The sequence below is a fragment of the Protomyctophum parallelum genome, assembly GCF_964188405.1.
Source record: "Protomyctophum parallelum genome assembly, chromosome: 6".
In the NCBI taxonomy this organism is placed as follows: Eukaryota; Metazoa; Chordata; class Actinopteri; order Myctophiformes; family Myctophidae; genus Protomyctophum; species Protomyctophum parallelum.
This window is the reverse complement of record NC_139701.1, coordinates 18,947,329-18,963,719: the sequence shown is the minus strand read 5'-3', so window position 1 is coordinate 18,963,719 and position 16,391 is coordinate 18,947,329. Positions and strand designations below refer to the sequence as shown.

General features: G+C 42.0%; 2 protein-coding genes across 2 annotated transcripts in view; one reads left to right on the top strand and one right to left on the bottom strand.

The window, feature by feature from the left end:
* Window positions 1-1,090: 1,090 nt before the first annotated feature.
* On the bottom strand, window positions 1,091-3,330 carry LOC310860432 (E3 ubiquitin-protein ligase TRIM39-like). The gene is made up of 2 exons (XM_083767326.1): window positions 3,244-3,330; window positions 1,091-3,006 (listed from the first exon to the last, which is right to left on the bottom strand). Exon 2 carries the CDS (start codon window positions 3,003-3,005, stop codon window positions 1,359-1,361), a length of 1,647 nt encoding a protein of 548 aa, XP_083623452.1. The 5' UTR covers window position 3,006; window positions 3,244-3,330; the 3' UTR covers window positions 1,091-1,358.
* A 1,830-nt stretch (window positions 3,331-5,160) lies between these two features.
* Window positions 5,161-16,391, top strand: part of fryl (furry homolog, like) — a 113,304-nt gene continuing 102,073 nt past the window's right edge. Inside the window, exons 1-2 of the mRNA XM_083766484.1 lie at window positions 5,161-5,281; window positions 14,436-14,504. The gene's annotated coding sequence lies outside the window, so the exon portion shown is untranslated. The remainder of the gene's footprint in view (window positions 5,282-14,435; window positions 14,505-16,391) is intronic.

Here is a 16,391-nt window from a genome sequence, read left to right as displayed (position 1 = left end):
AGTATACACTGCTACCTGCCTACTGTGAACCAGAAGGCCAAGCTCCGTAAGGCGACGTTGTCAACATCAGCACACAAATATTATGCATGTTAGCCCATCATTGTTGGTGACCAGATGTCCCTCTTTGCGTGGGACGGTCCCTCATTTCCAAGACTTTTCAGGCGTCCCACAAATTGAGACCCTGTCGCACATTGTGACTGGCAGACAATTGCATCTAGTGTTCAAATGCCCTAATAGTACTAGTCCCCTAATAGTTGGCCTTCTGTTGTAAAGCTCTCTCATTGTCTCTTCCTGCAAGATGTGTTTTCAAGCCTGTTTAAATAGCATGAAAATAAAAATAAAGCATGATTTTAAAACAAAACGTGAGACACCAGAGGAGTTTATAAATGATAGCCAATAGGCCTATGGTCGAATATGACATCAAGGCAGCAACTCAAGTAGTAAGTTGCTAACCCGGTACTCCAGTATCGCTTGTGTGGGACAAGTGGGACAAGTGTCCCACACAAGCGATACTTCTGTCCCTCAAATGAACAGTTTGGATCTGGTCACCCTATATATAAAACATTAAAGTCTTGCAGGTTGGACAATGACAAGTGCTATGAAATAATGCTGATGTGTGTGCAATACCACAGTCACTCGCAAGATGGCACTCTTTCCTTGGAGTGTGGTAATGTGCAATGCATTTGTCTCATTGGATCAAAACTGGATCATGGGATGTTCTGGTGGGGTTTATGTTATGGAGCATTAGGAATATTGTGTGAAAGATTACATTGGGCTCTGATTTCTCAGACAACACCAATTATGTGTCGCAAAGTTAAATGATCTTAGAACCACATTTTCTGGTTCACAGATTCCATTCGCATGTTTCCATTTCATTGTGATAACAGTTTCAACATCAAGGCAATTCAAAGTGCTGTACGTACAAAAAGCAATGTCAAACGTACAAAAAGCGTTAAGCATTTGTCTAATATAACAATTTACTGCAGGCATGCTTACCAGACGGAGTCTGTGAAGGAACAAGCATGTACAGTGTATATGACAGTCACAGGGATTATGAAAAAATGACACAATGTTAAAACCAGTTCTAAGTGTATGTAGAATGTAAAATAATATTATATGAATTAACCAACAATAATCTCTTTTGTCATATTTTATGTTAAAGTTGTTAAGGCTTCATAACATTTACAATATATTTTCAATAGTTGTTGCAGTATAGTTCCACTGTGAATTGATATTGATATTTTCATATTTGATTCATTCAACAATTTAAAGCATTTACAACTTGCTGGCAGAAATATGAATGTTTATGGTTCATGAGTCTTCATGTCTTGCTGTAGCAAATAGCAAATAGGATTAGTCTAATCTCTGTGACTGACAGGAGAGATTATCAGAGGAGCAGAGTTTTTACCACCAATATTAAAACCAGGACTGAAGAATGGATAGAGTTTCTCAGTGAATCTGAAGCCAGTGAAAGAGTAGATATGAACTCTGGACTCCACATCATAAAAGGAGACCAGACCCCCCTCATAATCCACAAACACTCCCACTTTCTGGAGCTTCTCTCTTACATGGAGGACAACATCAGCTCCCGTAAGAGCATGGTACTCATTTCCATTCCTCAACCGTATAGACCAGTAACCGTTGTTGGGGTTCAGTGTAATTTCTCTTTTCCTGTTGATGGACCCTCTGGCCACTCCTAAATTCCAATGAGTCTTCCCTTTAACCTCAACCTCATAGTAAAATCTTCCTGAGGAGAAGCTTTGTTTTCCTAAGACATCAAGAGTTTTAGAGAATCTCTCTGTGTTGTCTAGAAGATTCGTCTTTATGTCTGCATGATTCACTTGTTTTCCATTCTCGGACAGGATGAGTTTGCGGTGTGCTGTATCAGGGTCCAGAGTTACACCCACTGCATGTTGCTGGATGCTCCTCAGTTCAGCATCACACAGCTTCTTCATCTCTTTACTGAGTGTCTTCTCCAGCTGAGCCACAGCCTTCCTTGCAGTCCCCACATATGAAGACTGATGGACATTGGCCTGTGTCCAGTCCTTGGTGGGTGGAGGGTTGTTAATGGTAGGGAATGGGAACTTCTCAAGGAGTTGAAGATGGGCTTCAGTGTGTGAGAGCTGCTTCAGCTCAGAGCTTTTCTTCTTTAACTCAGTGATTTCCTTTTCCAGCTCTTTGATGAAGCCTTCAGCCTGTTTCTCTGTTGATTTTTGCTTCTCTTCAATCACATCAATCAGCTCAGCCTGGCTTCTCTCAATACAGCTGATCAGAGCTGTGAATACCTGCACACTGTCTTCTATCTCTCTGTCTGCATCTTTCTTGCTGAGCTCTACTGAATGTTTGACCTCCTGAATCTTAAGTTGTTTCTCCTGGATCATCTGCTGAACTTCAGCCTCTGCCTTTCCCAGCTCAGCCTTCTTTCTTTCATATTCCTCTTTCAAAGGTACAATTTGATGGAACTTGTGGTCTAACTCAGTGCAGAACTGACAAACACACTTGTGGTCAGTCTTACAGAACAGCTCCAGAGGTCTGTCATGTTTCTTACATATAATGTCTTCCAGGTTCTTTACAGGGTCAATTAGTTTGTGTCGTTTTAGCGCTGTTACTCTCTGATGAGGCTCCAAGTGAGTCTCACAGTAGGAGGCCAAACACACCAGGCAGGACTTCAGGGCTGTGAGCTTTGTCTCAGTACAGAAGTCACATGAGATTTCATCTGTTTTAGCAGGTTTTTGGTTTATGTTGGAATTTCTTCCCACTTGCTGTGTCTTCCTAAACTGATCAGCCATCTCAGAAATGAAAATATTGACAAAGACTTCTGGTCTCTTATAGAATACCTTTTTACATAGTGGACACAGACACACATCATTAGTGTCCCAGTAATGTGTGATACAGGTTTTGCAGTAGTTGTGCCCACACGGAGTGGCGATTGGATCAGTGAAAACATCCAGACAGATAGAACACAGGAACTGCTCTTCAGACAGGAGACTGCTTGCAGATGCCATTCTACACAATAAAAGATGAAGTGTCAGATGTAGTTCTTGAATGATAGGCTACTTCTCACAGCTTAATTGTTATAGGGTTGCTGGATTGTATTGGAATAGAGCACAGTCATGTTGACAGATGTACGGCACTTCATCACGTCATCTTTATAAAAATGTCAAAGCATATGAAAATAACTGCTGCATAGGCTATCATGTCTGGATATATGCATGTTAATGCATAATAAGTCATTCTACTCACCTGTCTTTAAGTTCTCAGTATTTCTGTAAACGTCATGTTGAATGTGGGTGCGCTGCAACCAAACTACTGTCTCTGCTACTGTATACACTTTCACTTCAGATTTACGAGAAACTCCTCCTCCCTGTACTGTGGCTGTTAACCCCTCACAACCTCCCCTCTACTGTCCTTTAGCCCAGGGGTAGACAACCTTAGGCCCGGGTGCCAACATCGGCACAGGGGAGGGTGGTCACTGGCACACTGGCCTAAGTGTGAGACAGAGAAGTTTTGTCTTTAAAAATTAAATATTCCAAAAAGTCAGTTCAATTAAGTCCACTCACATCTACAAATTACATCCTGCCATAATTTTGTACATTCATTCAAACTGAGCTAACTCATGACCGGGGAGGGATTCTGGGACATAGGTGGTCTACATGGTCTGAGTTTAATAATCATTACATCCTGATGTGAAAGAAAATATTTCTAAGCTGGTTATGTGTATCCTATGGACAATCAAAATCAGTTGGGAATATTACATTTTGATGTGGTGTCATAATTATATATGGCACACTGACTTTCACGAAAATGAAAACATGGCACGTAATGTTGCAGACCCCTGCTTTAGCCCACTGTTTACCAAACACTGGGTCAGGACCCATTTGTGGGCTGCGGAGAGTAAGAAAGGAAAACCTTTTAATTAAATCTTGTTATCTACCGATATTATATGATAGTGTGAAACACGTTGCTAGTAGTGACATGTTCACATTAATCGTTCTGGCTTACTTGTATACTATATGTGTACTTTATCTATCTGTGCTAAGGCCTTTGAGGTCACCTATGCAATTCTAATACAAGTATGTGGGATTATATGTGGGGATTAATCTGAATCCCCCACCCACCCCTTTTCCCCCTCACTGTATATGTATGTATATATGTATATGTATATGTATATGTATATGTATATGTATATGTATATGTATATGTATATGTATATGTATATGTATATGTATATGTATATATATATATATATGTTTTTTCATGCATTCAAGATAGTAGGAGCACAGATGCAAAAAAACAACAACAATCTACTAGCCTAATAGCCTACATGAGACCACACATTTCATATTTAAAATTAAGTCTGGATTTCATTTTTACAATCCTTTACAATAATATTGCACTTTTCCCCTTTATTACATAAACCAACTTATTTGGACACCCATTCCATTTATTTAGAAGTTTTAGGTAAAAAATGTCTGAGGTTTGAAGCCTTCTAAACTGTAGGTACCTTTAGAGTAGGCCTATATAATAATAGTTTTCAGAACAATATGACATTTTGATGCAGTTATTATTTTATTTTATTTATTAAAACATATAAACAAATAATATTATAGCCTACCCCGATTTCATCCCCAAAATGTTACAGTTTATGATTGACAGGCGTTTCATCCAATATGCTGCATAGTGTGGTAGGCGTCTTACCAGCACAGCCAGTCAGGAAAGACGTCACACCGAAACTGGCGCACTATTGAATTTTGTTTGTTCGGTCATTTATTTCTCATCGAATTCTGTGGACGGACAATTATTATATAGACATTAAAACAACAAAACCCAGAAACAAATACATATTTTAGTATATTATTATCTTAATATCCTATTGAATGAAATGACATATTAAAATATTTAGGCCTACTTTAATTTAAAATGTTTTCATCAAATATCTAGCCTGCACAAATTATTTAATATTTGCCAATATTAAATGAAAATATTGTAATAATATAAAATATGATTCATATTTCAATATAAAACATTTTGCCCTGCAGAAATGATTGAACGGGCGGTCACATACTTACTAGGTCACAGTTGTGTGTGTACCACTCCGGAGGTGGGACCAGCGTGTCGTGTTGACAGTGGCGCTCTTCTACCACAAAACCTAGTTAGAGGAAAAAAAGAAAGCTCAGAGCTTCAGTCCCTTCATGGAGGAGGAACCTTGCCTTGTTGGTCAAAATGACTGCGAGTCACAGAGCTACGTCTAGCTAAAGTAAAAAAACAGGACACGGAAGCTGTGAGTAACATTAGATAAAGTATCGAGGTGAACAGACACCAATTTTATGTGATGTTGAGGTGTAAAACTGCGTTAGCAAAAACAGGCTAAACGTAGCCTAGCATGATGCTATTCTATGGTACAGACAGATGGGAGTTTTGCACTCAGATTTAGCATTAGCTTTAGCTTCAAGCAGGGGCAGGCAGCAGTGTCAGCTCCTCCACTCCTCACTTTTTCTGTGACTGCTTAAGTTTGGCTGTGTTTGAGAAATTGAAAGGCCTTCATTCGTCTTTATTATTGTTATTAAACATTGACGTGGAGTTGTCAACCAGCTGGTTGGATAAAATACATTGTTTTATTTACTGCTAGTAAGCTTTTAGTGCAACTTGTACAGAACACATACTCTACTCCCGATGTCAAGCTAGATAAAAGCTAGCTGATGTTAGCTAACTCATGTTTTGCAGTGTTTTGTTTGTGGTACATACTGTTGCAACCATTGCTTTTTTGTTTTGGTTATTTAATTATGAGTTTACGAATGGAATTTGTTCAATTTGCACACTCAGTTACGATAAAATAACCGTTAATGTGTAGGTACGTAGCCTTTTGTCGCCACTGAAGTCTAAATTCAAGGTGCAAATATCAAATAATCAACAACGCCTCCTCTGCTAACTGAAATAACCATACACTACTAAGTCACAATCTATTTAAGGTGTGTTGCAGTGATTTATTTTTAATGTCTTTCCTGGGGAAATGAAAGAGAAATCTGCCATGGGATCTGCTAAGTGTTAGTCTTTGTCTCTATGAAGATTGCAATATAGTTTTGTTGCTATATGGTCACTCAGCCTAGAAGGCAAGCTGTCCCTGTGCTGTGTTTTTGACAAGTAAACAAAAACACGCATACAGCATGACATCTCTCTTGCTTGTCGCACCTCCTGCATGACACTGGGAGAATTGTCAGCGTTGCATCTCGCATGCTTCAGAGAACTTCATTTTCTCTATCTAGACTCTAGAGAGTGCATGACAGACACACAATGGAGGATTTGTTCTTGTGCTGTGCAAGAGCTGAGCTGCGAGACTGGAACACAGACAGAGAGCGAGACAGAGAAAGAGAGGAATCTGGTCAGTTTGTTGCGAGGCTGGAGGTGGAGATGGCCAAACTAATTCAGACGTAGGCACATTGGCACAATACACATTGATGGGGTGAAGTCAGTTTCACTCATAGGAGCCCACATAGGAGTTGGTCATGCTCTTGGCTGTGTGGGTCCTCTTGTATAGTTGCGTGAATACTTATTTCTCAGTAGTTCTGCAGAGAAATGCAATTATGATTCTCCTGTCAGTGGACTATGATGCAACCACTTTGTTTAATTTCAGTTGACATTAGCTCTTTTGCTCCAAGCACTTAGTTAGTGGTTAGTTAACCACTCCCTATTCGGGTGGTGAACATTCACCTAAAATAGGCGAAGCATTGTGAGTTTGTTGATCATCTATTTTTGGTGTAGAGGGAAATGCTAGCAGACTAGTACAGAACCTTGGGGAACCCCTGTCATCAGATAGACATTATAAATGGCCCGCTGGCCCGGAAGTACTATTTCTACCCTCCATGAGTCCATGCCACTAGAACACACCTTCCACTTGCTCACTTGGGCCAGTAAAATTAATGCAATAAAAAAAAAGGCCCTAACCCTAAATTCACATTAGTTTCCTGTGGTACTAGTGTTTTGTAAGGATTTTGTGAAATTGTCGGGTTAATTACAACATAGCGTTCTGTGTGCGGCGGCCCCATCATTATGAGGGTAAATTCTTGACTGTTATTTGTTGATAAAAAAATTATGTGCCTGGGCCAGTAGCTACAATGGTGATCTTGAGAAGTCACTGGCCCAGAGGACCAGTGGCAAATTTCCCTTAATGTCTACTTCTGGGTTTGCCATGGAGTTGAGTCGACTTTAGTGCCTGCCGTGGCCAGTCGTTAGCAACCACAGGTCAGTAGAACCGACTATCTCCCTCCCCTCTATCCTGCTGGGATATAAGACCCTAATGGGAATGCAGATGTGAAGGCTGTTGTGTTGATGCGCATACACACACGCTCGGCATCGCAAACTGCTGGGAATCCCTCTATATTACAGGAAACGCATCTATTTGCGATGGTCTGGGGCATAATTCAAGGGATTGTTTTTTGTTTAATCTGGTATCATTGATGAGTATGGTGATAGAATAGCTGGCTTGGTAAAAAGAAAAGCAACCCCCTCCCCCTCCCTGGCCCCTCACTAAGCTGTTCCCCTGCTAGGATTACCTGTTAACTCAGCATTTCACTGCTGGTCACGATAATGTTATGTAATGCACAACAACTAATGGGAAATGGGCACAAGTATCATCTTTTTGCCCCTCTTAGTTGTCCTTTTTGTTTTTATCACGTAATACTTTTGGTTTTTTCCAAAAGTCACTTTTACTTCCCCTGGATATGACTCAATAGATCCGTTCTACACCACTCTGGTCAGTCAGGTGATGAAGCTTTTTCCTCCTGGCGCAATGCTTGTCTGTCTCACCTATCAGCACTGCAGAATGTTGGCCTATTGAGCTGTTGTAGTATACGGCATGTCATTTTCTTGTCTGGACCTCTGTCTGGCGTTCAGCTTACACTCCTGATTGGAATACCTAATCATTTGGTCTGTGTTTAACAAGATCAGAATTTCAGAAACTATTTGTATCCATATTTGTTGTTTGTCTACACTCCGGACTAGGGGTGGATGGTTAAATCGATGTAGAAACTATGCATTTGTCTTACATTTTGACTGGTAAAGCTTCTTTCTTTCTTTTTTATTCTGCTATACCTGAAGCCAGTAGCTTGATTTTATTGCATTTCATCATTATCATGCAGTACATTTCAGAGAAAAGGTTTTGTATGTTTCTTTATTATAGCAGTTTTGCACAATTTATATAGGACATGTTTTTTTTTTAATATGTCCTAGTATTACTTTTAAGTGTATTATATAGTAGCTGCTATGCAGTTGCAATACTAGTGCTTTACCCTTTCAGAAGCATTTCATTTGATTAATTTAGCTGTCCAAAGCGGAAAAGATCTCCCTCCCCTGAAAGTCTATGGTGTTGGGCAGGGTGGGCAGGTACTTTACCCCTGTACCCTTCAGAAGCATTTACCGGTATATAGACATTTTAAGGAAATGAAATGATAGTCATATACAGTTGCCATCGGTGCTGTGATACTGTGATATAAATATTAATCCAGCCCTAGTGGACCTTTCTGAGCTACAGTATATATGCCTCTTATGATTAAACACATGAGTTCACTGCAGCATAGATAATATCTCAGATGGTTAACTCTGTAAGAGCTGGTTCTCTGAGCACTTGACAGCCCACCGGCACCCTTCTCAGAGACACTGGTGTGCAGAGTTAAATTAACACTGTGCCTCGCAGCTGTCCAAGATACTGAAAGTGAATGATGATGTTGTTGTTTTACAGCCAAGATCAGTGATTCTCAAACGTTTTATATGCATTAGGCCCTTTAAAAAAAAATCTGGGACCCCAAGCTATACTGTAAAACCATCAGCGTTAATTTGACTCTGAGAGTGTACACATGAACAGTGAACACATTTATACAGACCTGTAACTGTAAGGGTACATTTGGTTCCTGCCTAATTATAAATCATGTTGTAGCTGACGGGACCTCCTCCAGCCATCTCTCCCTCGGGAGTCCCTCGACCCAGCGTTGAGAACCAGTGGCCTAGAATAGATGACGGCTTTCATTTGTTTGGCCTGTGTGCCAGTGCCACAGATGAGCCCTTATCTCCACTTAGATTGAGGAGGTTGTGTCGAGGTGTTGTCTGTTTGTGTGTATTTGCAGTTTGGATAAATGATTAACCTGAGTATGTTAAGAAGCCACAGACTGCAAGTGAATCTGAATGATTGGGGCTTCATTGCCTGTCTGTTTTCTTTAGACCAGCACCTTAGTTCATGGTGAAATGTATGATGCCATCATTTTCCTGGCGACCACTGATAAGAATACAATCCAATTTGGAGGACACATTGTCAAGAGTCTGAAACCAGAACACCCACCTTTTTAAAGCTCAATTTAAATGTATGGATAGTATGCCCCATTGCACGCCGGTGTGGCTTGTTGACAAGTGCTGCATTGTGACACGTTGTTAGCTAGCAAATGAGTTCCTTTGAGTGAGCCACAACGTCATGCAATTGTATATAAATTAGGCTTAAAACTAAGCTTCTCATGTTGCCTTCCTATGGTCATGTGGGAATTGGTGCACATTCATTTTACCCACAGTTTAAGACAAATTGCTTGATACTAGATGTGGGTCATTGATCCCAGAATTGAAAGGCTCCGTGTACTGTAACGCTCAGCGTGGAATGAGTTGAGCTAGAAATAGCCTATAATTGAGCCCTGCCGAGGCAGATTATTCTTGGCTTTGGGAGAAAGGGTTTGGAAGTTGGAACATAATTGATGTTTGGGTCCGACTTTACCAAAGAAACCACCCCGCTTTTGCCCTAAGGCCAGATTTATTCTCAGTTGCCGGTGTCGTGCATGATATATTGTTGATCTGCAAGCTCTCAATGTGTCACAGTTGTGAGCTTGTAGATTAGCTATTAGTATTTACTGTGCGCAAACGCTGCTCGCAACAAAGTATTATCAAGCCCTGACGGGAGACGCTCGCTCCAAGCCTGGCCTGGGTCCTGACTCCTCACTGGGTCCTGACTCCTCACTGGGTCCTGACTCCTCACTGGGTCCTGACTCCTCACTCCTCAGTAAGTCTCAAGCAGAGCAAGTGGAAGTCCAATATATTGGGCCATTAGATGTGAGCCGGTCAGGTCAGGTGCAAAGGGAAATCTGTTGAGAGTTGAGACATGCAAATAGGTGGTTGTCTCTGGGCGGCAGCATGAAAGTCCTCTGTCAAATGAAGCCAGTGATATTTCCGCTCTTTACAAAGGTAGTGATTACAGTAGGGGCCCTGGCCTGTCATTTAGCATTGGAGTGAGCCAGATGTAGGCTATTTAGTTAGCCGTTTGTGATACAGCAGCGCAGCGCCCTGGTTGCTGACTAAAGGATCACACAGGCTGTTACAAATAACAATAAGTCCAGCCCATATATTATTGTTTTTGAAAGTTAGGCTTCCTTGTGTGTGACCCATTTGTCTGACTCTGTACAACGGTACTAACTATCACTGGAGGGACCCCCTGGAACCTCCTGGGGGTGACCACTGCCCGGTCCATGTTGAGAACCAGTGCTCTGAGCCTCTAAGGTACAGTTCAATTCATGCTGACTGGCTTCTCGCATGCAGCTGTGTTGCATTATACATTCAAGATGGAAATGAGGAAGAAGATGCACAAAAAGATATGGGCCTCTACATCATCATTACTAAATTCACCGATCGCTGTGTGTCTGTTCTATTCCGGGTCACCAGTGAAATGCATGTTGGGACGGCTTCCGGGTCACCAGTGAAATGCATGTTGGGACGGACAGTGGACACAGATTAATACTGGGACACACTTTTCTGCGTAACAGACCCTCACGGGGTAAACGACTCAGACCCTGATACTACTAGCTACTCTTGCGTCAGTCGACATAACTTCTTCTTTGGGGAAGCATCGCGGCCAACGCTTGCGTGGCACAGGCACCTGATAGCCAGCTCTGACAGTTGGACGGGGCATGTTAACGTGAACAGTAACACACGCGCTGTTTCGACACCACACTGAACATCATTTGCTGTTCATATATTCAGAACGGGTAATGACTAGTAGTATATAAATTAGAGCTGGGACTCGATTAAAAAATGTTATCTAATTAATCAGAGGCTTTGCGATTAATTAATCTAGATTAATCGCATATCAATATTCAACCCGAGAACAGCGAGAAACCTTTTTTTTTAAATGTTTTTTGGTATCCCAGTGAATCAACGAATAGTGACTACACGATACCACTCATTTTCAACATTTTACTGTCATTAATATACCTGTTGTGGAAATAATAATCACATCAAAGAAAATTAGTAACAGTAACAAGTACATCTCAGTGACATCACAAAGCTGTACTTACTTCATATTGTTACTGTTTTTTGTCAGACCTCCAGTTCTAGGCAACACAAAATGGGGTGACTTTTTATTATTTCCAGTTTTCAGTACTATAGAAAAGCGCCCAGTGAGAAACGTTCCGCGGTGAAAAAAAAGGTGCGATTAATTTATCTGTAGTTAATCGCGATAAATTTTTCTGTAGTTAATTAATCTAAATTAATCGCAATTAGTCCCGGCCCTAATATAAATGTCTGATTGGACTAGCATCATTCCCGTCTGAAAAACCTCAAGGGTGAAGTCCAAGTTAACCATTGCTCACGTCGACACTCTCTGTTCTGTTGATCTTTTACGTTCCTTACAGTATGTCTTGCTGCTTACAGCAACGTGCCCCTGTCTCCTCCTGCAGATCCAAATTCCATAAAAGGCCTGATTCGTTAGTATTATTTTGTAATGCCAGCTAGGTTTCTTTTAGTGTGTCTTGTTTGCTTCAACCTCCAAGGAGGTACACAAAGTTGGCCTTGCTCTGTTTCTGTGGTGTGGTCACGTCACACGTTTTGTTTTTCTTCTTTTGGGGAGTGTTTGGAGCTGCTGAGCTGGAACAGGAAGCCAGATATATTCACTCAGGTCTGTCAGCGTGAGAAACTGGTGGATTTTAAGTGTCTTATCACGTTGTCTTGCAGCAGGCGGAGCTGCATGTGTCCACAAGCCGTGTACTGTGGCTTTTAAGTGTGTCAATGTTTTTTCCTTTTCTTCTTTTTCTTGACCTTTTCAAAATTTCAACGTCTCATAAGTTGTCCACATCAGTGGGGAGTGGAAGTTCTTCTTCACACAGCTGAACTTCTCTGTATGCCCTGACTCACTGCTGCATGCCTAATGTATGCTTCACCGTACAACAGCGACACAGACCAAAAATAACCAGCTACCTACCACGAGCTTGTGAGCTTGTAGATTGGCTATTTTCGGTGCATGGCACTGTAAGCATTGCTTCACTCTTCCTCTCTTTGTTTGATCACAGATGTATCTGTGGAGAGTGGCCAAAAAGTGTTTTGTTGGTTTGTCCAGTGGCACTATATTTGCACCACTAAAGGTGTAGCAGTATACATGTCACTCTATACTAAGTAACTAGCTAAGCTTAGTAGTGCCAGCATGTTGAGTTTGTATCGCTGTGGTCATCAAGCACTGTGTCATGCGGAATACAACAACCGTGAATAGTATAATACAGTATATTGGAGACGGACTGTTACTGGAGGTTTGGGGTTAATATTGTTAAAATGGTTAGCGGAAAAAAGACGAACTTCTGAGTTCTGATATTCAATATTCGTATGTGTATATGTATATTTGCTTCCTCTTTTTTTGCGACGATCCCTAAAATGTGGTTATCAAACAACATATACCATAGTCTACATACTGATACCAATATCTGTCATACATAGCCAATATCGGCTGATCGTTATAAGGTAAGTATGTCGGATAGGCTTAATGTTGGTAGCGTATTAGAACGCCACACCTCGCCATCAGCTCCAATACAGTAGTTACATTGCATGACTTGCCGCACCCAAGCTGTAGCATTGCTACTCGTACGCTGAGTTGGCAATGCCCAGGATCGAACCCATGACCTTGCGATCCAGAATTCAGCTCTACCGTCTAGAGCAACCCAGACACATTATAGTGCCGGGCTCTATATTATTACATAATATACAGAGGGGGACCTGAGGAAATGGGGGAGAGCCGCCCTCCACAGCCATCGTAATAGGAGGGATGGTATTTTTGTAGGCTCTGTGATCACTTATGAAACTGCCTCTTGGATGCAGTGGGAAATCTGGGATTATTCAACTCCGGAGGAGTTTGTAATCCTCCTGACCCGGAATGTGGAATGGAGCCAACAGTAGGCTGTCCATAGTACACCTGCTGCTCTGCGACCAGATTGGAAAGCAGCTAGAGGGTAGCTCTAGGCAATATGTGTAATCCTTTAATATATAGATGTGTTTTTGAACCACTTTGAAACTGCATGGTATCTCTGTTTAGGAATGACATTATTGGAAAAAAGTTGACTTTATGTGACATTTTGGCACATTGTGAGTTTGTAGAAAAAGGCATTTTCTTAATATGAAATAATCATGATAGTGGAGGAGGAGCATAGGGACTCGGGAGAGATAAGGGTGATCTTTTGCACGGATGTAGCCCAGGGAATGCTCAAATTATTTAGCTAGGGTGCCTGAACCATTCGCCATAGCCACTGTGTGTGCTGACCTCGTCACATTTGTGATGACAGCTACGTATGGCCGTTTTTAGCCCAACGAGTGTTGTTTTTGTGCAAAACGAATGCTTGGAATGGATAGAGTATCATGAAAAGCCCCTAGTTTGACACGTCACATGCTACTAAAAGCATAATGAAATTTAGAAATGTTTGCCTTTTACGGTAGAGAAATTAGAGACTTACCAATACCATGTGGGGGTCTCCGGACCCCCAGGAACGTGCCCTGGGGCCCGGGCCGATTCCGGCGGGCTGCCCCACGTCTGAAACGGTTGAGAAATGACAGAGTTACCGTGTGGGGGTCCCTCTATACTGTACCCTCTACTGTACTGTACTGTCACTGTACTGGCACACCCAGAATCATCATATATACAGTTAATATGTGCATGTGTGTGTTGCGCACAAGTGGTGAAAACCATGCTATTTTCGTGCTCAGACCCAGGCACCCAGGCTACCCACACATAGCTCCGTAAGGGAGTGGTTGCACCACTCAAGGAAATACCTAGAATACAATAAAAATTAAGTGCAAGGAAGAGGCTAGAAGCCCTATGGGTTTATGTGAGGCCTCAACCTGAGTGATCACTCCAGCTTGTCATACATATTATGTAACTTTAACATGGCCACCTCCCACATCATTGTATAATAGTAATTGTTAAAATAAAAATCTCTCTGTCTCAACCTTTGTCAGACTTAAGAAGGATAAAAGGTTCAAAGAAAAAAGGTTGTGAACCACTGAACTCTACCGTTCAAAGATGTAATTGTTCTTCTGTACTTTGCACATCCAAGATTATACTACTATTATACTACTACTGTATGCCAAGAAAAGCTGTTGATAAATATCACTATGGTGCACTGTGACTGACCCTGTGTGTTCTCTGTGTTTTTCAGTTACTTGTGTAGTGACATCGTTGGGCGTCCATCTTTGCCTGTCGCAGTCCATCACTCTATGGCCTTAAGGTAAGGTCACATAGGCTTATACTGTGTACTGTGGAGTGGACTGTGGAGCACTTGAAGGTTTTAACGAGAGCTGCTAATCAGTGTGGGAAAGAATATGCTGGGTTAATCTGTTTTTGAGCTGCAATCTGAAAAGTAGCACAGTGGAAGTTTTCAGAGCATTTTTTCTTTCTTTTTGTTTTGTAGCCATTTTAAGTTCTTCCTGGGCTTAGGTAACTCGACTAGCCTGTAAACGAGTTGATGTCCAGCCTGACAGCTGTTAGCTCAGGAATGCCTCACGCCGCTTAGTCACAACACACACACACACACACACACACACACACACACACACACACACACACACACACACACACACACACACACAGGGGTAGAGCGGCCGCTTGGGGACCGGAAGGTTCCCAGCATGAACCCGGAGTTACTGTCGAAGTGTCCTTGAGCAATTTGCCGTTGATGAGCAGGTTGGTGAGCCTTGCATGGTTTCCTTCGCCATGGGTGTGTGAATAGGTGAATGTGCTAATGTAAGTGCCCCCCCCCCCATTGTGTGTTTCCAATTCACAACATCGCAATTGATATATTGGATTTCTGTTGTAAAGCCTGATTTATACTTAGTTGGCAGTTGCGTCACAGCATGACCGGCTGTGAGCTTGTAGATCTGCTGTCTTCGTTACGCAACACCTGCAGTCCTGCACGCTGCTAAACGTAACTCTGGCTTAAGCTGGCAATCAATAATATGGGTGTGCAGACACGGCAAGGTATGTAGCAGGTCTCTGCAGCAGCACGCTGAAACACAGTGCTGTATCAATAGCAGTCTGACCTACATCCAGGGGAGGCTTCAGCCTCTGTTTGCAGTGTACACGCCGGTAAAATCCTCAGTGGTACCCTTACAGCCAGGTCCATTTGGTTACATGCTGTCAGACTAGTTATATAATTGATGTGTTGAGTTGTAAAATCCTCAGTGGTACCCTTACAGCCAGGTCCAGTTGGTTACATGCTGTCAGACTAGTTATATAATTGGATACATTGACACATTTTAGCCCTGCAAAGTTCTCATGCTAACTGCTCCTGACAAAAATGTTGTTTGTTTACCTCAACTGCTATCTATGGTATTAAGCAGGGCTTAACCACATAACCTTGGTGTCCCTATTTTGGGCAATATAGGAAAACAAGCCTAAAAATATGTTATAGGGAAAATAGCAGATCTACCAACTCACAACACGTGAACTTGTATATTATGCTATTTTTGCTGCATTTCGCCATTGTATGACGAAATATCTAACATGACTTAGGTGGTACACCATCATCATGCTCAATGGTTTAGGTGAGAAGGAAACTGTGGCTTGCAGCTTCCCAGGTCACACACCAGATCATCGATGTTGTCTTGGTCAACTTCCTTCCCTAGCATTTGAAGGGTTAAAAGAAGATGAGCTCATGTTCTGTTGAGCAAGCAACGGTAAATGTTTCGACGCCAAAGCAAGAGCTGGTTCATTGACTTCATTCCCGTCATTTCAGGTTTTTACAGTGTACGAAGTATGGTTGTAGTGTAACTGAAGGCCTTGTGGCGCCTCAGAGCAGTGATTGGCTCTGACTCAAACAGAGCGATCGTGACCCTGAGGCCAGTCAGATCACATTCTCACATTCCTCTGCTCCGACAACCCAGTTCTCGGAGGGTTGCCTCACAACTGTCATTCACCACAACACACAATCAGCCTGATCTCTTTGTACGACACTCACACAGTCACTCACACACCACACACACACACACACACACACACACACACACACACACACACACACACATACACACACACAGTGTCACACACACACGCACACACACACACACACATGCATAAACACACACGAGTACATACGCGTGCGCACGGCACGTTTTTC